The 23,190-nt window shown below is 38.1% G+C and overlaps 1 protein-coding gene across 2 annotated transcripts in view; it reads right to left on the reverse strand.

The window, feature by feature from the left end:
* LOC113515812 (uncharacterized) overlaps positions 1-23,190 on the reverse strand; it is a 42,583-nt gene that overhangs the window by 15,395 nt on the left and 3,998 nt on the right. Inside the window, exons 2-5 of one of the 2 annotated variants that reach the window (XM_052893500.1) lie at positions 7,079-7,278; positions 5,023-5,181; positions 3,610-3,846; positions 958-1,104 (exon numbers count right to left, since the gene is read on the reverse strand). In XM_052893500.1, coding sequence (XP_052749460.1) covers positions 958-1,104; positions 3,610-3,846; positions 5,023-5,181; positions 7,079-7,278 — 743 coding nt within the window. The remainder of the gene's footprint in view (positions 1-957; positions 1,105-3,609; positions 3,847-5,022; positions 5,182-7,078; positions 7,279-23,190) is intronic. The other variant, XM_052893501.1, reaches the window with a different exon arrangement.

Here is a 23,190-nt window from a genome sequence, read left to right on the forward strand (position 1 = left end):
TAATCCATTCGTGTTTCTGTGAATAAGAAGCTATGTTTGCATGCCTGTTTTGGTTTTAAAAGTCCGGATTTTTTAAAGGGTGAAGATGAAATGCTAACCCCGCCTGCGCTATCGGTATACACAGGCGGGGCACCAGTGAGGGATGATAGGTGAAGATGAAAGCAGGTCAGTGATCCCATCGTGACGAACTCCACTAGAATTAATCACTATGATTTCCAGGGGGAACCGCGTGAAGGTCGACCTGATAGGGTGTATTGCTAGCAATGGGTCAGTTAGACCCCATTACTAACAATCCCTTTCCCCCCGGAACTGTACACTTAATCTTACACCCCTAATCCTTATAGTAAGTGAATAACTGCAATATTGGAAACTAGGGGGAAAACGGATTGTTACTAATGCGACAAGAGGCCCCATAGCCAACAATATACCCTATCAGGTCGACCTTCGCGCGGTTCCCCCTGGAAACCATTGTGATTAATTTATCGTTGAATTCGTCACGATGGGCTAACTGACCTGTCTTCATACTTATCTCTCATCGCTCACTGGTCCCCGCTAATGCATACCAATAGCGGTAGCGGAGTTACCATTCCATTATCATCCATTAAAAAAAAATATTGGAAACCATAGTTTCCAATATACAAAAATTCTAAAAAAAATATATTTAGTTGATCAATAGTCTTGTACAGTTTCAATTTCATAAATATATCTTCAATAGGTACTGAGAAAAAAAATTTCTCGTTAAGGGTTGTCACCCCGGTTATTTCTTGGATGTTATTAGATTGAATCGATATCGATATTAGACTCAAGAGTAGACCTGCTGATCCGTATATACCCTAGCTGGCTATTTTGCTAGCAACGGGGCCAGGGACCACTAGTCCCCGCTACCAATATTTGTCTACACCCTCTTCTGAGAAGACCTATGCCCACTAGTGCGGTGTTAACTAGTAAGGTACTTACACTCCGCCGCCGTCGCAGAACTTGCGGCTCTCGCGCGGCGCGGCGGCGCGGTGCTCGGCCGCGAGCTCGTGTGACGGTACAGAGTCGCTCGGGCCGACCCCCTCCGCCGCGGCCTCCTCCAGCGACCGCTTGCCGCGCTCCTCCAATCTGTAGGTGTTCAGTCGCTTGTTACACTACGGTTACAGCACACGTTCATATCACTGGTAATTTATTTGTTATTTATTTATAGCATCAACTGGGTGAGCTTTACCAGTCGTCCCAGTACATTCACTCATGAAAGCATCGGAATATTATAACACATATGTTTTTTTTATACAACTTAGAATGGCAAACAAGCTGACGGCCCACCTGATGGAAAGTGGTAACCGTCGCCTATACACATGAGCAGTACCATGGACATAACAGAGTATACTGTTTCGCCCATGATACCCCCCATGCGTTGCCATTCCTGAGAACTCAGATGTTATCCCTCTGTACCCAGTAAATTCACTGCCATATCTCAGCATTCAAACCGAAAAACAGCCATGCAAACACAACTGCTTCACGGTAGAATCACGAATGGGACAGAGGTATCCAAACAAGAGGTACGTATTTTTAAATGGAACAATTTAATAATAATTAAATTAAAATCACAACAATAGGAGAGAAGAAATTATTAATAATGCGGATTACCTGTCCCATTGCTAGCAATATACTCTGTCAGGTCGACCTCTACGGGGCTCCCCTTGGAAACTAGCAATTGAATTTCAGGTGTATTCATCACGATGGGCCAACTGGTCTGTTTTCATCGTCACCTATCATCATTTAATGGTACTCCGCCGGGGGGAAAGGGATTGTTAGTAATGGGGTCTAATTGATCCATTACTAACAATACACCCTATCTGGTCGACCTCCACGCGGTTCCCCCTGGAAACCGTCGTGATTGATTCTAGTGGAATTCGTCACGATGGGCTAACTGACCTGCCTTATCATCCTCACCTGTCATCCCTCACTGGTACCCCGCCAGCGTATCCCGATAGCGCAGGCGGTTATCATTCCATTATCACCCATTAAAAAAAATAGTACTCCGCCAGCGTATACCGATAGCGCAGGCGGGATTACCATTCCATTATCGCCCATTGAAAAACCCTCATTGGTGCCCTGCCAGCATATCGCTATACACTGGCGGGGCACCAGTGAGAGATGATAGGTGAGGATGAAGCAGGGCAATTAGGCCACCGTGACGAATTTAACAATAATTATTCACGATAGTTTCCAGGGAGAACAACGAGGAGGTGGAGCTGCCAGGGTGTATTGGTAGCAATGGGGTTACTAATCCCCATTAATAACAATCCCGTTTCCCCCCTGTCAGTGTGAGGTGTAGTGTGTAGCGTGTGTTAGATATTTATTTTAAAATATATTAATTTTCCTAAACATCTTGTGTCAAAATGTATACCTACATTTATTAATAAAAACCAGCATAACAATTTTAAATATAAAATAAAAATTATACCAAATTTTATAATGAATTATTCTTGTAATGTATATAAAACACTATTTTATATTTAAATCGATTTTATAATCATTTATTATCATGATACTTGAATAAATAGTAATGAAATTGTAAGTACACGTGGTCTCGCTGACTTGTTAACTCAAATTCGGCCGTGTAGATATAAAAGGTTGTTATTCGGGTGGGGAGACACTTCTTGTCCAACCGTTGAACAGAGCGGAGCTCCCTGTCGTATCAAGAGTGAACAAGTATAGTGAACCACGTGGTCATTATATAAAATATATCACAATTATTGTTGATGGAAGTCCTAAAGAATGTATAATTAAATAAGTGTCAATGGATTAACAGAAGTTGGGTATATTTATGTTATATTATTTGTTATATGTATATATACAAATTTAAATATCTAAAATAAATGAACTAAGTGAACTTGTGCTTCATTTATATTTATTACTAAGAGGCTTACAAGCTTTATATTGCTAAATAATATATCATATACATGTAAAGTTAGGATTACGTACTTAAATTACTATGAAAACATATTACCATACAAATAACATATATATAATCATTTGCCTGAAAGTATTAGGAATTGTAATAATTTATCTTATTACAAAAAAAAAGCTCTTGAAGCTATTTATGGATAAATGTTATTACTCAATAAATGAGTTTTTAAATGATAAAATAATTATAAATAATGATTAGATATGTGTTCACCTTGTGTTATGTACATATTTAATGATTTTATAAGACAATGAATTGACATGAATAGATACAAAAAGTGACAAAATATTATTGCAAATGTATATGTTATTATGATGAAATTATTTTAATGTTTTGTTTAATAAGTTTTTATATTTGCACGCCTGCAGTGTGGCAGAATAAGATTGGACTATTTTTCTTGTAAAGTAACACCTATAAAAATGTACCTTATTCCAGCAAATAAATGAGTTCAAATTCAAATGTCTGCTTTATGTAAAGTCTTTTCTGCAGTTACCTACTACATACTGCGGTCTCTGTAGACAATAATACTCTACGTACTATGTAACTACATTTAGGTACATTTTTACCTTATTCCAGCAAATAAAGGATTTCAATTTCAATTTACAATAAGTAAGTACAGTAGTTTGAGATCAGAAGTGGGATACTATCGTACTCACTGGTTGTGTTCGTGCGGCGGGCCGTGCGTGGCGTGCGTGTCGTGGGCGGCGTGCGTGGCGTGCGTGGCGTGCGTGGCGTGCGTGGCGTGCGTGGCGTGCGTGGCGTGCGTGTCGTGCGCGTGGTGCGCGGCGTGCGCGTGGTGCGCGAGGTGCGTGACGCGCGGCAGCGTGTCGTCGGCGCGCAGCACCGGCACCGTGCGCGCCAGGAACAACAACGCACGGTCGCGGATCAGCTCGCTACACGGTCCGATGATTATTTATTTATTTATACTGTATTGTACACACTGATTGTACGTAAAAATATGATACAGGTAAGTATATATACAAAGACGAGCTTGACTCTAAAAGAGTTCTCTTCTAACAACAACTAAAGTGAAATGAAGCATCAATGTCTGCGGGTAGAGCGGTGTACAATTCATATTAATCACAATTAAAATTGTATTCCAAAATAAAAAAAAAATCAATTGTAACAAAAACAGGTGTTTGGATTTAAAAATAACTACTGAACCGATTTCGATGACATTTCTATGAAACCTATATGTAAGTATATCCTTTCAGACAAAATAAAATCCAAATTGTTTTACAACCCACGGAGTTATAAAGTAAAATACATAAAAAAAACACAACCGAGTTGAAAAAGTCTTTCCTTTTACAGTCCATTAATAAACATAGCCGAATTAAGAATCCCCTTCTTCTTGAAATTGATCGAAAAATTAAAAAAATATATATACAAAAACTTATCAATGTAGCAACATCGGACTCGTCTGTCAATTTTCAACAATTGAACAATTTAAACTAATGTTGTAAAGAAAAAAAAATCAAATTTTAGTAATTATTTATGTCGACTTTATTCATGTTATTGTACTGCTCATGTGTATAGGCGACGGTTAACACTTTCCATCAGGTGGGCGGTCAGCTTGTTTGCCATTCTAAGTTGTATACAAAAAAGTTAAAAAAAAACTAATTCTTCCACTTATAGAGAAAAAGCTGTATTTTTTTTTTATATAATTTTATAATCTTTTTACCTATCTAATGAGTAAAGATATATATTTACATTATTACATGTATCACATCTCCATATTTAGAAATAATAGAATTTTCATCGTGCCTCCGATCAAACTGTTTATAATTACTCCTCTCCATCCTTTCTTTTGGAGGAAACAATAAGGAGTATCAATCTATCTACCCGTGACTTTATAAACAGAATATTGAAAATGATTGAATTTTGACAATTTTGAAACAATTTGTCAAATTGATTTTTTTCAAAACAGTTATCACTTTCCAACCGAGGTGAACCGTCAACTTGTTTGCCATTCTAAGTTGCATAAAAAATTGGTATTAGATTCAATTGCCATATCACACTTGCATTCCGATTTTACGATTTTATCTATTAAAAATAACAGTGGCACTTACAAAGGGTAAGGTTCCCCGTTGGGGTTCTGTCCCATGGGGTTCTTGGGTATGATGCCGCGGTTGAGGTCGCCGCACAGGTTGTGCGCGCTGACGTGCGGCCGCGCGCCCGCCCCCTCGCGGCACTCGGTCGAAACTTGCCGGTATGGCGGCGGGCGCACCCTGTGAATGTCAATACGAAATATATTAGGATTACCATTTACAGATTAAAATAAATTTTAACCTTATGGTCCCGGCATAGAATAGACCACACCTTTTCCCGAGGGTGTCGTAATAGGCGACTAGGAAGAGCTTAACGGTCAAGAAATGGGCAGCAGCGTCCCTCTTAAAACGCCGCCAAAGTCTAACTGCGGCTGCCAACCTGCCTGCCACATATGCTAACTTGTACCAAAACCCCCCTGGCCTATGTTCAGCAGCGGACACTTCTCGCTTGATATGATGATGAATTAAAATAGTCCAAAACGGTTATGTGTATATTTGTGACTTCGTTCGCAATCTAGATATGTTTTTTAATCGAGATATAAAGCCTTGTCCTTCTCCATTGCATATACGTGTAGAACGTGTACACTAAATTTCTAAGGGATTGTTTAGGCCGTTAAAGTGGTAAAAGATAGTAACAAATTAACTCATTTTAATGAATAAAAAAAGCTTTACTTAGCTAGTTTTTTTTTTTTTTAATAAATGATAATGAAATGATAACTTCGCCTGCGCCATCGATATACATGCACCAGTGCAGAATGATAAGTGAGAATGAAGCAGGTCAGCTATACCATCTTGACAAATTCAACAATAAATCAATCACGATGGTTTCCAGAGTGAACCGCGAGGAGGTCGACCTGATAGGGTTTATTACTAGCAATGAGGTTGCTAATCTCTATTACTAAACCCTTCTTCCCTCTTGTTTAGCAAGTTATATGATTAATTTACCAAGTACTTTCTTTAATTTCTAATGAAATAATATTTTATATCAAAACACTATAATTATATGGCCGGGCAAATGTCTAGGAAACTGTGTTTAACATTTATGCAGGTGGAAATACATAACTACCAGTAACTGGACATTGACTGGTATCGCTTGTACTTTATCGTAGAAGATTTAGGACAGTTAACATCGTTGGAGAAAGCTTTCAAATAGGTTAGCAGAGCAAAGGTATAACTGTACCTAGGTACATTTATGTCCTTGGTAGTACTTGACATAGTACTTACTAGTCAGCATACCATAGATAATATAAATACTAAGATTACCAAGTTTGCCGCTACTAAACCACCTATGCATACATAATACAGTACTATACTAGTACAGTAGTAAATATAGGTACTTGTTTGCTGAGATGTTGCATGAGTATCAAAATTGATAGTAAATCCTCAGTCCCTAGAGGCTCGTGGTTAATTCCCAGTGAATTCGTCACGATGGTCCAATGATCTGACTTTTTCTCACCTATCATCATACACTTGTACCCCGTCAACGTAAATTAAATACAACCATTCCATTTTCTATTAAAATAAAAACTACACTCCATTTGTGATTACAGCACAATATACAAGGGTTTAAGAGAAAGGGCTTGTCAGTCACGCGGACTAAAAGCCCTATTCGCTAGCAACACGCCTAATCACATCGACCCCTGGTACACCTGGAAATCGTCATGGTTACTTGTCACTATGGGCTAATTTACCTGCTTTCATCCTCGCCTATCATCTTTCAATGTGCCCCACCGGGCAACGTATACGAATAGCACAGGTTGGATTACTTTTTCATTGGCAAAAAGAAATACAAGGGGTATCTTTAATGAGATGAAAATAGAAAGACACTCCGCCTGTGTAATCAATATGTGTCGACGGAATACCAGTGAGTGACGATAAAATGAATGATGATAAAACATAAAAAAAAAAGTAAATGAGCAAGAAATCGAATGGGGTGTCCGTATCATGACAAGTTCACTAGGAATTAAATTGTAATATTTTGACCATGTGGAGATCGACCTGATAGTATATTGCTAGCAATAGGGCCACTACACCCCTTTATTAGCTTCTCTACTCCCCTGTCTGCAAGGTCACTTACCTGGGTGGGGTTGCATTGGGTGATTCGACAAACGCATAGTAGCCCTCGGGTGGTTCTTCCGAGTCTGCGTCGACGGGCGCGTCGCCAGCTCTCGGCTCGAGCGAGGCCGCGGCCGCGGCCGCGGGCGCCGCGGTGGACAGCGGCTCCGCGGCCGCCGTCTGCTCAGGCAGGGCGCTCGACACCAGTACTGACAGGATACTCTGTAACGAGACGACACGATGACCAGTTGGCTTTTATCTTTCCATTCGTGTTTCTGTCGTGAAACATCTGTACTTATATTGCTATACTTTGGTTTGAAGGATGGAATGTGGTTTATCTTCAGAAATAGCAACGCATGAGCGGGACTTAGCGTAAACATATTAGACTATTCTGTAACATCCATGGTGCCGTTCATGTCTATAGACGACGGTTTCTACTTTCCATCAGGTACATTGTCAGCTTATTTGCAATTCTAAGTGTCATAAAAATCACATATAAAAAATTATCTATACATTTGAGCTTTTTCTGATCTGATTTTAAAAAAATATTTTGCAATTGATAACGTTTAGTTCCCTGACGGTCCCTCTATATAAAACGATCTTCCAGAGCCTTTATAATAATAATATTATTTCTTTATTACAGATAAACTAAGATCCATTTTTGTTAGTAACAACTGACTTAAACTATGTTAGTATAAAAAAAAATACAAAACAAATCATTTTATTGCACCTATAATAGTTTTACCCCACAATGAGAGGATCGGGCTATCGTATTTATTACACAATGCTTACAGAATGCTGTCACTGCTGCCACGCAGTCGGTACAAAAGAGATGCGATCCGTTTGCGTCTGATGGCATAGAAGTCTTCTGCCAATGCTGCTACAAACATTGTGGATGCCTTTAGGTGGATATCAAGATACCATTGTTTGGATCTAGGTTCGAACCACACACCCTCAAACTATTAAGTCGTATTCTTGTAGGGTATAGAGAGGTCGAAGATATGGCTTGGAATAGAACTGGTTGGAGAATAATACATAAATTAGTAGCCACGTTAAGAGGAAAGTCTTAAAAGGAAATTATCAGATAAGACAAACAGCTCTAGTGGTCAGGTATGTGAAACGTATTTACTTATGTACTAGTATAAATGATTAATATGTTTGTTTCGTTAAACCAATGTGCACTAGAATAGCTGGTGAAAGTGGGACATTCCACAACCCACCCTAGTGGTACAGCCGAGCGGCCCGGCCGGGCGGCCGGTGCAAGTGCAATGTCATCTGTATGCAATATGCAAACAAACACATAATATGTAGAGTTAATCCGGTTTTTAGAGTTAGCTACTGACATGCTATAAAGGAACCATGCGTCTATCCGTCTGTTGCAGGAATATATCTTGACAACTATTAATTTTAAATTAGAAATAGTTTTGCATATATAGTTTTGTTTGCATAACTGTGTTTCGGTTTGAACGACATTTGTACAGTTTCCCTCTGGTAGTATGTGACTACCGCCAGCGATGACCTCTCGTTTTGGCTTTTATTGATCTTATTATAAACCCAAATATATATATATATATATTTTTTTTTTCAAATATCTCCCCATTTACAGACATCGTTTAGTTCTAATTTTATTATATTAATACATACGTACAGCGATAGAACAGGTTTCATTCTTTTTGAAATAACCATACTAGGATTACAAGAGAATATTAATTTTACTACGATGTATTTTTTTTTGGCAACAATATCTACTGGTTTCCTCAATGCGAAAGTGGGACAAATTATGTTTTCTTTGTTGACGTATTGTTGGCTACAAGGTCGGTTGATTGTTCGTACAATGCGTATGTCCCAAACGTCTTTAATACAGCAAACATGTGAGGCAGAGTACTTACTAATTGTGGTTATTCGTAATACATTTTTATCTAAGTACTTACTTAAGTTTTTTATGCAACTTCGAAAAGGGAAGGAGGGAGACTTTGTACAAAAGTCGATTGCTTGGGTACCTCTGTCCCATTCGTGTTTCTACCGTGAAGAAAGATAAGATAGATTCGCGGGTATTAGTTTGTTTATAAATGACTAGCAGCCCGTCTCGGCTTCGCACGGATGGACATTTTACAACATTTTAAAAAGTGGTTATTGTGACATAACAATAATAGTTTGACGTATAGCACCGGGAATTTTTTGTAGTTATTGATATTTTCTTCAATATTGTAGAACATACTTTTGTTCTATCACCAATAGTTTCCGCAGCGCACGCGAAGAAAGTAATTTTTTTACACCTTGAGTTACGCTACTAAGGTTTTAGTAAGGATCCCTAATCTTTTCTAGCAATAAATATAGCCTATGTTACTCAGGGTGAGTGTAGCTTTCTAATGGTGAAAGAATTTTTAAAATCGGCAAAGTAGCTTTTGAGTTTATTCATTACAAACATACATACACACAATTTTTTTTTTTTTATACAAGTTAGAATGGCAAACAAGCTGACGGCCCACTTGATGGAAAGTGGTAATCGTCGTCTATAGACATGAGCAGTACCATGGACATAACAAAGTATACTGTTTCGCCCATGATACCCCCCATGCGTTGCCATTCCTGAGGACTCAGATGTTATCCCTCTGTACCCTGTAAATTCACGCCATATCCCACCCTTCAAACCGAAACAGCCATGCAAACACAATTGCTTTACGGTAGAAACACGAATATGACAGAGGTGCCCAAGCAAACGACTTTTGTACAGTCTCCCTCTGGTGAAATACAAATCTTTCCTCTTTATAATATTAGTGTGGATGTAGATTGGCAACCCTCCCATTCATTGGCCGGCCAGCGTGTGTCGGCGGCGAGCCGGCGCCTCGTGCAGTGCGCTAGCGGCCGCACCGTTACCGGTGACCCGCATTCCACCACACCACCACCTCGCTTGCCTCACTCAACGATAGTATTCAAAAAGTAAATATGCCCCGGAGAAAGTGCTGACGCCTTCTCTCCTGCGGGGTAAGCAGAAACGTAACTTTTTTTATACTACAAATTTGACAAACAATAACAGCCCGTCTGATCGTAAACGGTCACTGTAGCCCAGGGGTGGCCCACTTGACTAGACCCAAGATCTACTGTTTACTGACGTAACCCTGTGCGATCTACCAATTACATACTTCTTGAAATGTCAAATGAAACGACATAGTTCAGTACACAATTATATAGTATTATATCTAGTATGTTTATTTTTTATTATATTGGTGCTGTGTGTGCTCTGGCATAGAATGGGCCACCCTTTCCTTTCCCATGGGTGTCGTAAGAGACGACTAAGAAAGGGCTAGGGATGGGCAGCAGCTAAAAGCCTGCCTAACTACGGTTACCAACCTAACTACGCCTGCCAAGCGTGACAACTACTGGCAAAACTTCCTTTATAGGGAAAGCTTATGTCCAACAGTGGACAGTTAAACCAAAAGCACATATAAAAATTCAAATAGTGAGCAAAACAAAATACAGTAGTTTCCTCTCATTGGAATTCTCTTCCAAATAGAACAAATTGCCTTCATTTGAATCATAATGCGTGCACCATATCATTCTCAGAAAGCAATAGCTCGACTTTCAATGCAAACATTGCAAACATTGGCCTACTTTGGAAGTCAGAGAACAAATCAAATCAATAATTCTAGAACTAAGAAAATATTTACATATTATATCAATTATATTTTTGATAAAATATGTTTATGCAATCCTTATTGTAAAAGAAATCTTTCGCAGTAAGGTTTTGAATTAACAATATTAAATAACACTTATTGAACAAAGCCTATTACACACTAAACTATTACTTGAATGACAAACGTGCATGATGTTAGTCGATCATGCACGGGCTTCTAACGACCATGTAATTTTAGACATAGTACATTTAAATAAATACACATAATGTTAACAGAGATTTGAAAGAGTAACTGTTGAGTTTCTTGCGGGCTCTTCTCAACAGATGACAACTTTCCGAACCCAGCATTCGTAAAAAATGACTGAAGAATGCTTGTAAAGTTGATTTAAATTAAGAAAAAACTATTCGAAATTTCAAATCGATACGAAATGATGGATTACAAATGTTAGTGAGATGTAGCACTATGGTAGATGAACAAATAGCTACTTCATAAGAATTTCTTTGTATTATTTTAAAACGAATCCCTAAAATAGATTATGAATGTATGTCAAATTTATAACTCTCTGACCGGATACAACTTAGCTTAAAATTGTTATTTCTCTTCTTACTAATATAATAATATTGTAACTAGAAAACGTCTATTTATAAAAAAAAAAAAAATATTTAAGAAAAAATACATGAGGGATCTCAATAAGAGCAGTATCTGCCTGTTTGTTTCTGCATCACGTAGAAATTACTGCATCAAATTGGTTGTGGTTTTTGTTTCTGTACTTTGTACTGTTGTACATTGCGTTTCTGAAAGTCTGCCTTCAAACCTGTCGTATGTTTTATCTTAGGTTAGGTAGATCTTAGGTATCGTGTTAGGTTTGCTACTTCAGAAACTAATGCGTACAAGAAGGTAGTCAGCAACTCAATTACGCTACTTGTTCAGTGTTATTACACGTATTTCGCACACCGTTAGTCAAAATTCGAGGTTGCCAAATTACAGGTGCCATCTTTGACTTCTAGGCGATTGACCGTAATCACAGTAATTGGCTGACTCGGTAGGGTGTCGTTTTATGGGTCACCCACTGATACCGTCTGTGTATCAGTAGGTAACCCGTAAAACGTCAATTAAGCGTTCACTTTTATTTTCGAATTACCCTGATTTCGAAACTACGACCGCCATCTTGTATCTCGATATTTTTATTGTTCTTTAATTGTGTTATACTTTCTGTTACAAGTATAATAAATATTACTCCGCAAAATATATTCCAGTTATAAATAGATACATGTAAATATCCAAAATGTTTTTTTTTACAACTCAGGAGGCAAACGAGCACGCGTCTCACCTGATGGTAAGTGACTACCGCTGCCCATGATCACCCATAACATCAATGGCATTGCAAGTGTGCTGCTGGCCTTTTAAAAAGGAAATTTCAAATATGTCGCAGATAAAGTAAATTTAGAATCTGGAATCGTATGTTTTTTTATGGGTGAAAATTAAAAGGTACTCCCGCTTGCGCTATCGGTATACGCTAGCGGATTACCAATAAGTACAATCAGTTAGCCCATTAAGCGATGAATTCAAGAATTCACGTTGGTTTCCATGGGGAACAGCGGGGAAGTAACTAAGGCCTTTGTTAGGCAATGGGGCTGACAGGATAGACCCCATTACTAACAATTCCTTTCCACTACCCCCCGCATGTTTACATCAAGAAGTTTTTTACTTTACAAAGAAAAAGAGTAACTTAGATCGTCACAAAATTTAATGATCAAGACGGAAGAAACATTTTTGATTGCAAACAGACTCATGGAAATCGGTTCACAGTTTTGAATTGCGCCGAAATGCATTGTAATCCTGTTGGAAGCTACGTAAAAAGATTTCAAACAAAAGATTATCAATTTAAGTGTCCTTTTATTTTGCTTTTATTTTTTCAAAAATTTTTTTGAGGATTGCTCTTCAGTAGATGTCTTAATAGGTTTATCCTTTCTATAAATATTTTATAAATATGTTTCGTTTGTTTGTTACCATGCAACGTCTTAACAACCTAACCGATTACTATGAAATTTAGTATACACGTACTTTATTTTGATAATATTAATCTTCATTTATATATTTTATAATATATATATATATATATATATATATATATATATATATATATATATATATATTGCCATTGGAACTGGACAGAATCTGTACTAGCATATTCTGTGTTATAGTACTCCCCACACTTGGCTCCTGGCTATACAAAGAACAAACAAATAAACCATAATATGAAAAATAATTATAAAAGTCTAAAAAAGGCACAATATTACATAAAATTAGGTACATAATTCCAAGTACAAACATAATGTCCAACATGAACTCACTGTATGGTTTTCAAAAAACAATCTATTTTTTCACTGGCCAGTAAGCATGTTTTTTTATTTTGATAGGTGAAAATGGTATGGTAACCTCGCCTGCGCTAATGGGATACGCTGGCGGAGCACCAGTGAAGGGTGATAGAGATATGTATGAGAATGAAAACAGGCCAGTTAGCTCATAGCCCATCATGATGAATTCATCAGGAATTAACCATGACAGTTCCCAGGGGGAACCGCGAGGAGGTCGATCTGATTGGGTATATTGCTAGCAATGGGATTCTCAGTCTCCATTACTAACAATCCCTTCCCCCCCCCCCCCCCCAATAAGCAAGTTGCAGTCACGTGAGCGAAGTGGCAAGTAAAAAGTGGTTGACTGTAATAATAATTTTGCCGCCAAAAGCGAACTTGTTTTTTTAACAGTTGCGTATACGTATGATGGCAATGTCGTTGTACGATTATTTGTTTGCACAGCGAATTAGCAAGCCGTAAACTAGTCACGTTACGCGAACAAGTGAGACGTGCTCCCAAACGTGTGAAACAGTTATGAACTCTAGTAGCGGTCACGTAAAAAAAAATAATACGAATAACAAATAAAAATGTTCACGACTATAATCCGGGACGGGGTCGTCAGAGGCATTTGTCCACTGTTGTCGTTGTGGTGGACTTAATACTTGACATGTCTACATAATAATAAAAATTACAAATTTAATTCACATGAAAAGGTTTGCTGGAAGAAGACTCTTGTTAAAGATAAGCTCGCCTTTGTACATTACGTTTTAAACGTTAATTAATTGTTCTTAACATTATGTTTGTGTACAATAAAAAATAAAGAATAAATTACAAAAATGTTATATGACAACTTAGGACAGAGGATCCTGATGCCTTGTACAAGGAGACTCGACCCCAAATAGTGCTAGAATTAAGGGTTGGAAGGAAACAAAAATAGAAATTATAAAAATAATATAAAAGATCTTATTCATACGCTTGTTAGTCGAATATTGGCAGTTGGTTGACTTTAAAAGAGCAATTTTGTTAGAGCATCTAGTAAGATGTTGCAGAGTAATATAGGTAATTTGCCGCTAACAACCGCGATGTTAAGAGCACAGACTTCGTAATACAATTGTTGCAATAAAACGCACTTATATTTCTTTATACAACTTCCCTTCCCATCTCAGGGAAACCTGATGGAAAGTGGTAACCGTCGTGTATTGCCAATGATAACTGAACAACACCATCTTGTAACTATTTACCAGATGGAGACTTTGTACAAAAGTCGATTGCTTGGGTGCCTCAGTCCCATTCGTGTTTCAACCGTGAAGCAGTTGTGTTTGCATGGCTATGTTTCGGTTTGAAGGATGGGATATGGCGTGAATTTACTGGGTACAGAGGAATAACACCCGAGTCCTCAGGAATGGCAACGCATGGGGGGTATCATGGGCGAAACAGTATACTCTGTTATGTCCATGTCTATAGGCGATGGTTACCACTTTCCATCAGGTGGACCGTCAACTTGTTTGCCATTCTAAGTTGTATAAAAAAAAAACTTTACTGCCGTATCTAACCTTCAAACCGAGGGCGGAAAGGGATTGTAGGAAATGGAGTTTGACAGCCCCATTGCTAGCAATATACCCTATTAGGTCGACCTTCACGTGGTTCCCTCTGGAAAACATCGTGAACAATTTTTGTTGAATTCATCACGATGGGCTAATTGACCTATTTCATCCATACCTATCATCCCTCGCTGGTGCCCCGCCGGAGTATACCGATAGCGCTAGTGGGGTTACCATTCCATTATCACCTATTAAAAAAAATCCTTAAACCAAAAAACATACACGCAAGTACAGTTGGGCTGCTTAGCAGTAAAACCACAAATGTAATAGAAATACCTACCCCATACAGATAACTTTGGGGGGAAAAGGATTGTTAGTAATGGGTTCTAACTTCAGGTCGACCTCTACATGGTTCACTGGAAACCATCATGTTGAATTCCAAAAAAATTGTTACATTTAAAAATAAACTTAAAGAGTTTACTACTATTATGACATAAACAGATATCTGAATGATAAAACAGGCCAAAGATAAATGCTGTATGTAGTAATCAGTCGCCATTGTGAAGAAATTAACAAGAAGTAACCACGATGGTTTCCATGGGAAACCGTTTGTAGGTCGACCTAATAGGTTGAATTACTATGATAACAATGGATCTATAAGGCTTCATTACTAATAATCCCTTTCTCCCTGCCAGGCAGATTAATATATTATATTTTTTCATCACCAGAGAGTTAGTGAAAAGTTTAAATCAACACACAAAGGACCAATTTATCGCAAGAATTGAGTAACAACAAAGTATGTGTATTTATAAGTACCTACCGTATTTGTCAATGGTCTAAACTATGTATTTAGCCTTCAATTCTATGGAGGAAATTGGAGTCAAATTTTGGTCGAAATTCAACCAGACGCCTTTCGCTTACAGGGCAAAAAATGGGCACACAAAGTGGGCGCATTCGTAACACGGTATCTAAGTCTATGCTCTGAATATTCAATTCAAATAAGTCCAATTGAAAAACCTCATTTTCGATGTAGGTTAAAATTTATTCGGTGTATAATATTTTCAAGCAATATCAATTACGTGGAACATAATCTCTGCAATCAACATTTCTTCTATTCGTATGCTAGTCCTTTTTATAGTTTTCCAAGTTGATAGCATAGAACAGTGATTCTCAACCACTGTGTCGCGGCACTTTTGTGTGCCGCCAAATTTTAAAAGTGTGCCGCCAATTTTGCAAATATTTAAAACTTTTGTCATAAACTATTTATGCAGTGTGTTGTAGTAAGTAAATAATTTTTATCTTTTTCTTTGTGCGCCGCCAAATTTTGAAATCGTTAAATATGTGCCGCAACAAAAAAAAAAAAGGTTGAGAATCACTGGTATAGAAAGTGACCTACAGATGATAGACTTCAAATATTCACACATAAGAATTTCGTAATGAAACATAAATAAATACAACATAATCAGATGTATAAATAGTTACTTTTTTATTACAATATTAAAATTGTGAAGATTATTAGATGTTTTTAATTTTTTTATTTATTTAATACTTTATTGTACACACTAATAATATATAAAAATATGATACAGGTAAGTAAATATACAAAGTTGAGCTTAACTGTAAAAAAGTTCTCTTCCAGCAACACCCAATGTGGAAAGGAGCATCAATGTCAGCGGGTAAAGCGGTGTACAATATTGGGACAATTTTCAAACAAAAAGAACTAGAGAAACTTAAGTTTACACATAACTAATTATATCATATTTTATATATATAGCTTATATACTTGTTTGTTATTCGATCACGCACACACCTGCTACAGTACTAGAATGAAATTTGATACACAAATGAATCATATTCTAGACTAGCAAATAGCATATTTTCTAATATAATTCAGGCAAGCAAAACCGCTGGTTAAAGCTAGTTGCCTAATCTTGTAACCTGCCATTCAATTAGCTATCAAGTTGGAGCCAGCATAAGCGGTATTATTCAATACACGTCAAATAGTGCACGCACGTGGCTCGCTGCCGCGCACCTAACGCTACACCGTTATGATTGCGATGCGATGCGCTAAACAGACCGAGAAAAACCGTACTACGGCAGACGTCTACCGTGACAGGTGCTCGGCACATTATTTTATCTGTCAAGTGGCATAGAACTTCTAAGTTTTAAGCAAGACTTTGCCTTCCTTTGTCTTTCGAGACATACTTTGCGCATAGTTGAAGCATCTAACAATTCTGGGATGAGCACGGCCCACCCAACTTCTTCTCTAAATACGCCAGTGATTCTGTCTAAATAGGAAAAACCTTAAAATAATGATAGAGGCAATACCGGGGCCTCTTTTATAAACATTTATACATAATAGGGGTCACAGAATGGGGACAACAAAATAATGGAGAAAATAAGCTGGAGGGATCGAATTAGCAATGAGGAGGTCCTGCTTAGGGTTAAGGAAAAAAGACAAATTATTAGAACTATTGAGGACAGAAGGGGAAAAATGTTAGGACACTTGATACGACACGACGAACTTATGAACATTATAATAGAAGGTAAGATAGAAGGAAGAAGGGGGAGAGAGAGACCGAGATATAGTTACATCAGGCAGATCAAGGAAGGAGTTGGTGTCGTGTCGTATCAAGAGGTGAAGAGACTCGCTGAAAATCGTAGTGAGTGGCAAGAGCTCCACCGACAAGAGCGCAGCTCTTAAATGGATAGATAGATAGGGGCCACAGACAACTTTTTATTTCGAAGCTGTTTTGAAGCCGAAAAAACGGCTGCTCACATAATTCTGGAATGTGCAACTGTGGCCTTTCAACGTTTAGAAATCCTCGGAACATCGCTCCGTGAGGCCTAGGAAGATACCAGGAACTTTCTGTGCTTATAGGCAGAGCTTGGCTGGCTGTATTAGCCATGACTCACTCGTACAGTGGCCCAAATGGGAGGCTTAATGCGGAAATTGGTATCCAATTTACATTTACATTTAGGCCAGTGATTCCACTACATTTCTGCGAATTGTCGTGATATCGAAAAGAAGAATATGTCGTTATGCCACCAATTTAAACCGATTCAGAATTCTTTTTGCAAATGGCATGGTTTAATTTCGTGTTAGACTCATTTTAAATTTATAATGATTGAAACTACCCTTTTTCTTTGCAGAGCAAAAAACAGTACATTGCGAAGCGAAATCTGTATGCAAACACAAAATAATACAATGTAGGGTATTTATGAAACTTATCCTTTATCAGTATTTATTTATTTTACTTTCTTGCACCAAGTAAAAAGAAAACAAATACAGTAAATATTAATGAGAAGTGATACAAAAGGCGGCTTTATCGCTAAGCAATCTCTTCCAGACAACCTTTGGGTAGAGGACATTGGGAAAAAGACAAAGGGTAGGTAAGTTCACGATCAGTTTTTTTTGACGCAGCTTATATGGCATACTTGTTTCACTTTTTTATTGATATTGACAGAGACTCAAAGTTTAAGACGAAATTTTGCTTCCTTTTACATATTATACCGCTCATTTAACAAGTTGTATTCTGAGGAATTGTTTGAAATAATGCCTACAGCCATCTTTTATCATCACACCACTTGCCATCATTAGAGAATGCATCCTCACACGTTAGAAACTGAATGATCATATATAGTACGGTTAAAGACTGTTGTCCCCAGAAAATCAGATTTTGGAGTAAGCTACCTGCCGAGGTTTTCCATAGTAACACACAGCATTGGGCAAAAGAGACGTAGTTTTGGTGTTATGTTCATAGGAAGCAGTAATATTTATCGGGACGGGCCATATACCTACTTGTTTATAGTACAGTAGTTTAAAAACAGGGATTACAGAGTTACATATATTATACATATCGACATTCAGTACCGTTATTATCATTTCCTTACACATTCCAAACCAGGGGCCATGGCTTAAAAGTCTTGCCTTAATTTATCCACACAACTTGCTCACGTATGTTTCTAGCACGCACCATATCTGTCCATCATCCTAAAAAGTCAATCTCTGAATAAAAAAAAAACTACAATAAAAACTATTATTGTACCGTAGCGTATCTGCCACAGACCCAGAAATGTCAATGTGAACGGAACAGACGTTACCATGTTAGCGTGATAGTAAGAATCCGTTTGTTATTTGATTTGCTCACTTGTGGTTTTGGGGTCACGAATGTTGTTCAGGTTGAAATAAAGCGCCGGACCATGTAAGCATACTAATTTAAAACACTTCACGAAATGAGGCAGTCTTAAGTTTGTATGTATTCTATGTGCCTATAAGTACCAATACTAGGCCTCTAGACAGGAGGAAAGGGATTGTTAGTAATGGATTGTTAGATAGATCTAACTGTCCCATTGCTAGTAATACACCACTTCCACGCGGTTCCTCTTGGAAACCATCATGGTCTAGAGAAATTCGACAGGATGGGCTAATTGAACTGTTTTGATCATCCCTTATCATCCGTTTGTGGTGCCCTGTCAGCCTATAGTAATAACGCCGGCAGATTTACCATGCCCTTATTGCCTATTAAAAAAGCCTTCTAGACGAGTGGCAACCGAATCTATCTATGGAATTGTCATCAGTAGTAAGTTCATGAGTTGGAATGAGACATTGAACGTCGCTATCTCATTCTATTTCATGGACTCGCTAGCGATAACGACTCCATCGATGGCGTCGCTTGCCATTTGTCTAGAAAGCCTGAACTGATTTCAATAATATGTACTCCCGTGTTGGTCTCATATTCATTTTATGGTGACTGGAAGAGTAGGAGGATAACGGAAAGAAAAAAAGTATGTTAGTAATGGGGATTAGTAGCCCCATTGCTAGTAATGCAAGGTGCATATCAAGTCGACCTCTTTGCAGTTCTTCTTGGAAACCATCGTGCTGAATTGCTAGTGAATTCATCACAATAGGCTGATTGACCTGACTTTTCATCCTCATCTATCATCATTCACTGGTGCCCCGCCAGCGTATGCCCTAAGTACAATTAACATCCATTAAACAAACCTAGTGATAAACATTCATACATATAATAAAACTGTAGTGGTCGAATGTCTGTACATAGAAAAAAACGCTAAAAACCGAGTCAGGGGGATGTTAGAAGTGAAATAAAACACATCCAGATTTTCTCAAATTTTATGTTCTCTGTTTGTTACTATGAGCTAATCTCCAAAACTGTTAGACTGATTTAAATGAACTTTTTCATGGTGCTACCTTACGTCCCTGGTCAAAATTTTAGATATTTTTAAACACGAATTAAAGAGTTCCCGTGGAATAGTTAGAAAATTATAGTAACTTATACAGCTTAGTACACAACTTATTTAAGTCATTTTGACTTAAGCCAAAGAGTGAGAACGACACGTCATTTGCTAATTTTGGTCCAGTATTCCCAGACATAGTTCATTACAATAAGGTCAAAAATGTTAATCGAACGAATAAAAAATACCACGTGAACAAAGTCGAGAGCTTTGGCAAGTCCTATATAAGATAGGCTTGCCTTTGGACACACTACAGATTGTACAGCGAGGAATCAGAATCAATGAAACATCTGATGTGCAACTGTGATTTGTCGGGGGGAAGGGATTGTTAGTAATGGGGAGATTAGTCCCCATTGCTATCAATATGCCCTATCAGGTCAACCTCCACGTGGTTCCCCCTAGAAATCATCGTGACTAATTTATCGTTGAATTGGTCACGATGGACCAACTGACCTGCCTTTTCATCCTCACCTATCATCCTTCATTGGTGCCCCGCCGGTGTATACCGATAGCGCAGGCGGGGTTACCATTCCACTATCATCAATTAAAAAAAAAACTGTGATTCGTTGGCAAGTATGCGTATAAGTCTATTGAGGTTGATATTTTAAACCAAGCGATATCGTAAAGGTAATGCGCAGGATCTATAAAATTATAGTGTAAATAGATCGACATGCAACAGTTCAGCTGACCCCAAAGGCGAATATAAGATAAAACCCTAATGAATGCAAACATATTTATATAAATAACGGTTTTTTTTTTAATGGGTGATAATGGTATGGTAACCCCGCCTGCGCTATTGGTATACACCGGCGGGGCACCAGTGAGGGATGACAGATGAAAATGAAAGTAGGTCAGTTAGCCCATCCTGACGAATTAAACTAGAATTAGTCACAATGGTTTCCAGGGGGAACCACTTGGAGGTCGACCTGACAGGGTATATTGCTAGTAATAGGGCTATTTGACCCCATTACTAACAATCCCTTTCCTCCCAATAAATAACAGTTTAGTATAATAAATTGACGTAGATATCAGAACTATATATTCAGAATATCATTTTAGATATCACTTAAAAATTACTATCCAGGTACAGTATTTATTTACTCAACACTGTTCTACACAACACAAGTATTCAGATTGAGATTAACGAGGTAACCGACTTTATAGCATCCTATAAATAAACTTTCTAGAGCCTATATCCGGTTATCACCGGTTGTGGGCGCCATGTTGGTGACGTCACGGGCGGTCCGTTACGTGCACGTGACCTTCACCTAGATAAGACCGTGGCACGGTGCCCGCGACCCGAACAGCCTGGCCTCTGCCGGTCAATGACACCGAAATTCCTTCTATCTAGGTCCTTTTAATCCTTGTTTACAAAGTTCTCTTTATTATTATTTTTAAACGAAAGTTTGTTGGCATGTTAATAATGGCAGTTCTTAACGTTTCCAGAGATAGACAATACCATAGACAGAGCAGGAAAGGAATTGTTAGCAATGGAGTGTAACAGCTTCATTGCTAGCAATATAGGGTCAGATCAACCTCCACTAGGTTCCTTCTAAAAATCATCGGTTCATTCTCGATGAATTCGTCATGATGGACTGATTGACCTGCTTTGACCTTCACTGATCAGTTCTCACCGGTGGATCGCCAGTGTATACCAATATACCGCTAATACAGGTAGGGTTATCATTCCATTATCATCCATAAAAGAAAAACACCATAGAGGTACATATGTATGTATTAAATGTAACGTATCCTGTACCCAATAATAATTTTGCATGCTTTAGACTATAAGGCGAACATTTGTACTTCACAATGGATCAATATCTGTAAAAAAACAATGTTCTGGTAAATAAACAAATCTAATCTAAAGGCGTATTTTCCGTGCCCACATCAAAATTGTCTAATTTCCGCTTTAGGATCCGAGTAAATTTCATACGAATGGACAACATAAAATAAGTGGGGGGAAAAGGTATTGTCAGTAATGGGGACTAAGAATCCCATTGCTAGCAATATACCCAACCAGGTCGACCTCCTCACTGTTTTCCCTGGAAACTATCATGGTTAATTTCTGATGAACTCATCATGATGGGCTAACTGGCCTGTTTTCATCCTCATCGATCACCCTTCACTGGTGCTCAGCCAGCGTATCCCGTTAGCGCAGGCGGGGTTACCACTCCATTTTCATACAATAAAAAAAAACAAAATAAGTTTCCCATAAAGGGCAGTGACTACTGAATGATAACTATCGACTACTGAATAATGACTGTTAAATAATCTATCCAAATCATTATAATAAAATACTCTTTAAAATCAAGGTATTACGCCTCTTGAGTCATTGCATAAATATGTATAGGTATATATGAAATACGAGCAGTTATTATGCAATTAAAACTATTTTTAGTCGAGGGAGACTCTACAAAAGTCGTTTGCTTGGGTACATCTGTCCCATTCGTGTTTCAACCGTGAAGCAGTTGTGTCTGCATGGCTGTTTCGGTTTGAATGCTGAGATATGACAGTGAATTTACACGGTACAGAACAATAACATCTGAGTCCTCAGGAATGGCAACGCATGGGGGGTATCATGAGCGAAACAGTATACTTTGTTATGTCCATGGTACTGCTCATGTCTATAGGCGACGATTACCACTTTCTATCAGGTGGGCTGTCAGCTTGTTTGCCATTCTATGTTGTATAAAAAAGACTTTAAATAGGAACAAGTGCTCAATTTGTATAAATTTAGTTTCTGTGTGTTTTGTGCGAGAGCTTTATTCTAAGAACCAATATGAACTTAATTTCTAATAGATTTAAGTCTATTTTTTATACTACTATGATGGCAAACAAGCGTACGACCCGTCTGATGGTAGACGGAGTTACCGTGGGCCTTTATGAAGAAACTCATGCTGTATTCTCTAGAGAAAGTATCGGCAGGAAGATCAATTCACAACCTGAGTGTTCGCGGGGGGAAGCTCCTCTGAAACTGCACTGTGGGTGACCGTTCTGGTTCTAAGGTGTGAGGATGGATTCCTTACCGATGAAGAGCAGTACGATGGTGAAAGGTGACTGTAGGCATCATAGAGTTCTTCAGAACACAATCCGTTGTACAGAAGATAGAAGATTATCATAAAAATACTTTATGATGGCCCATAATATAGTAATTTCGCAAAATTATCAAATTAAAATATTGGCTTAAAAGATAAGTTATGAGAAATGACGCATGAGAATCGACCCCGTTGTTTTCCTTTGTGGAGCAAAATCTACCTATAGGAACATGATTGCGCGTCATAAATTGGCAAACAAGCTGATGGAAAGTGGAGTGGAAATAAGAGAGTCAATATTTTGTCACCA

This window comes from Galleria mellonella, unplaced genomic scaffold (genome assembly GCF_026898425.1).
Source record: "Galleria mellonella isolate WM207_F2 unplaced genomic scaffold, CSIRO_AGI_GalMel_v1 utg176, whole genome shotgun sequence".
NCBI lineage: Eukaryota > Metazoa > Arthropoda > Insecta > Lepidoptera > Pyralidae > Galleria > Galleria mellonella.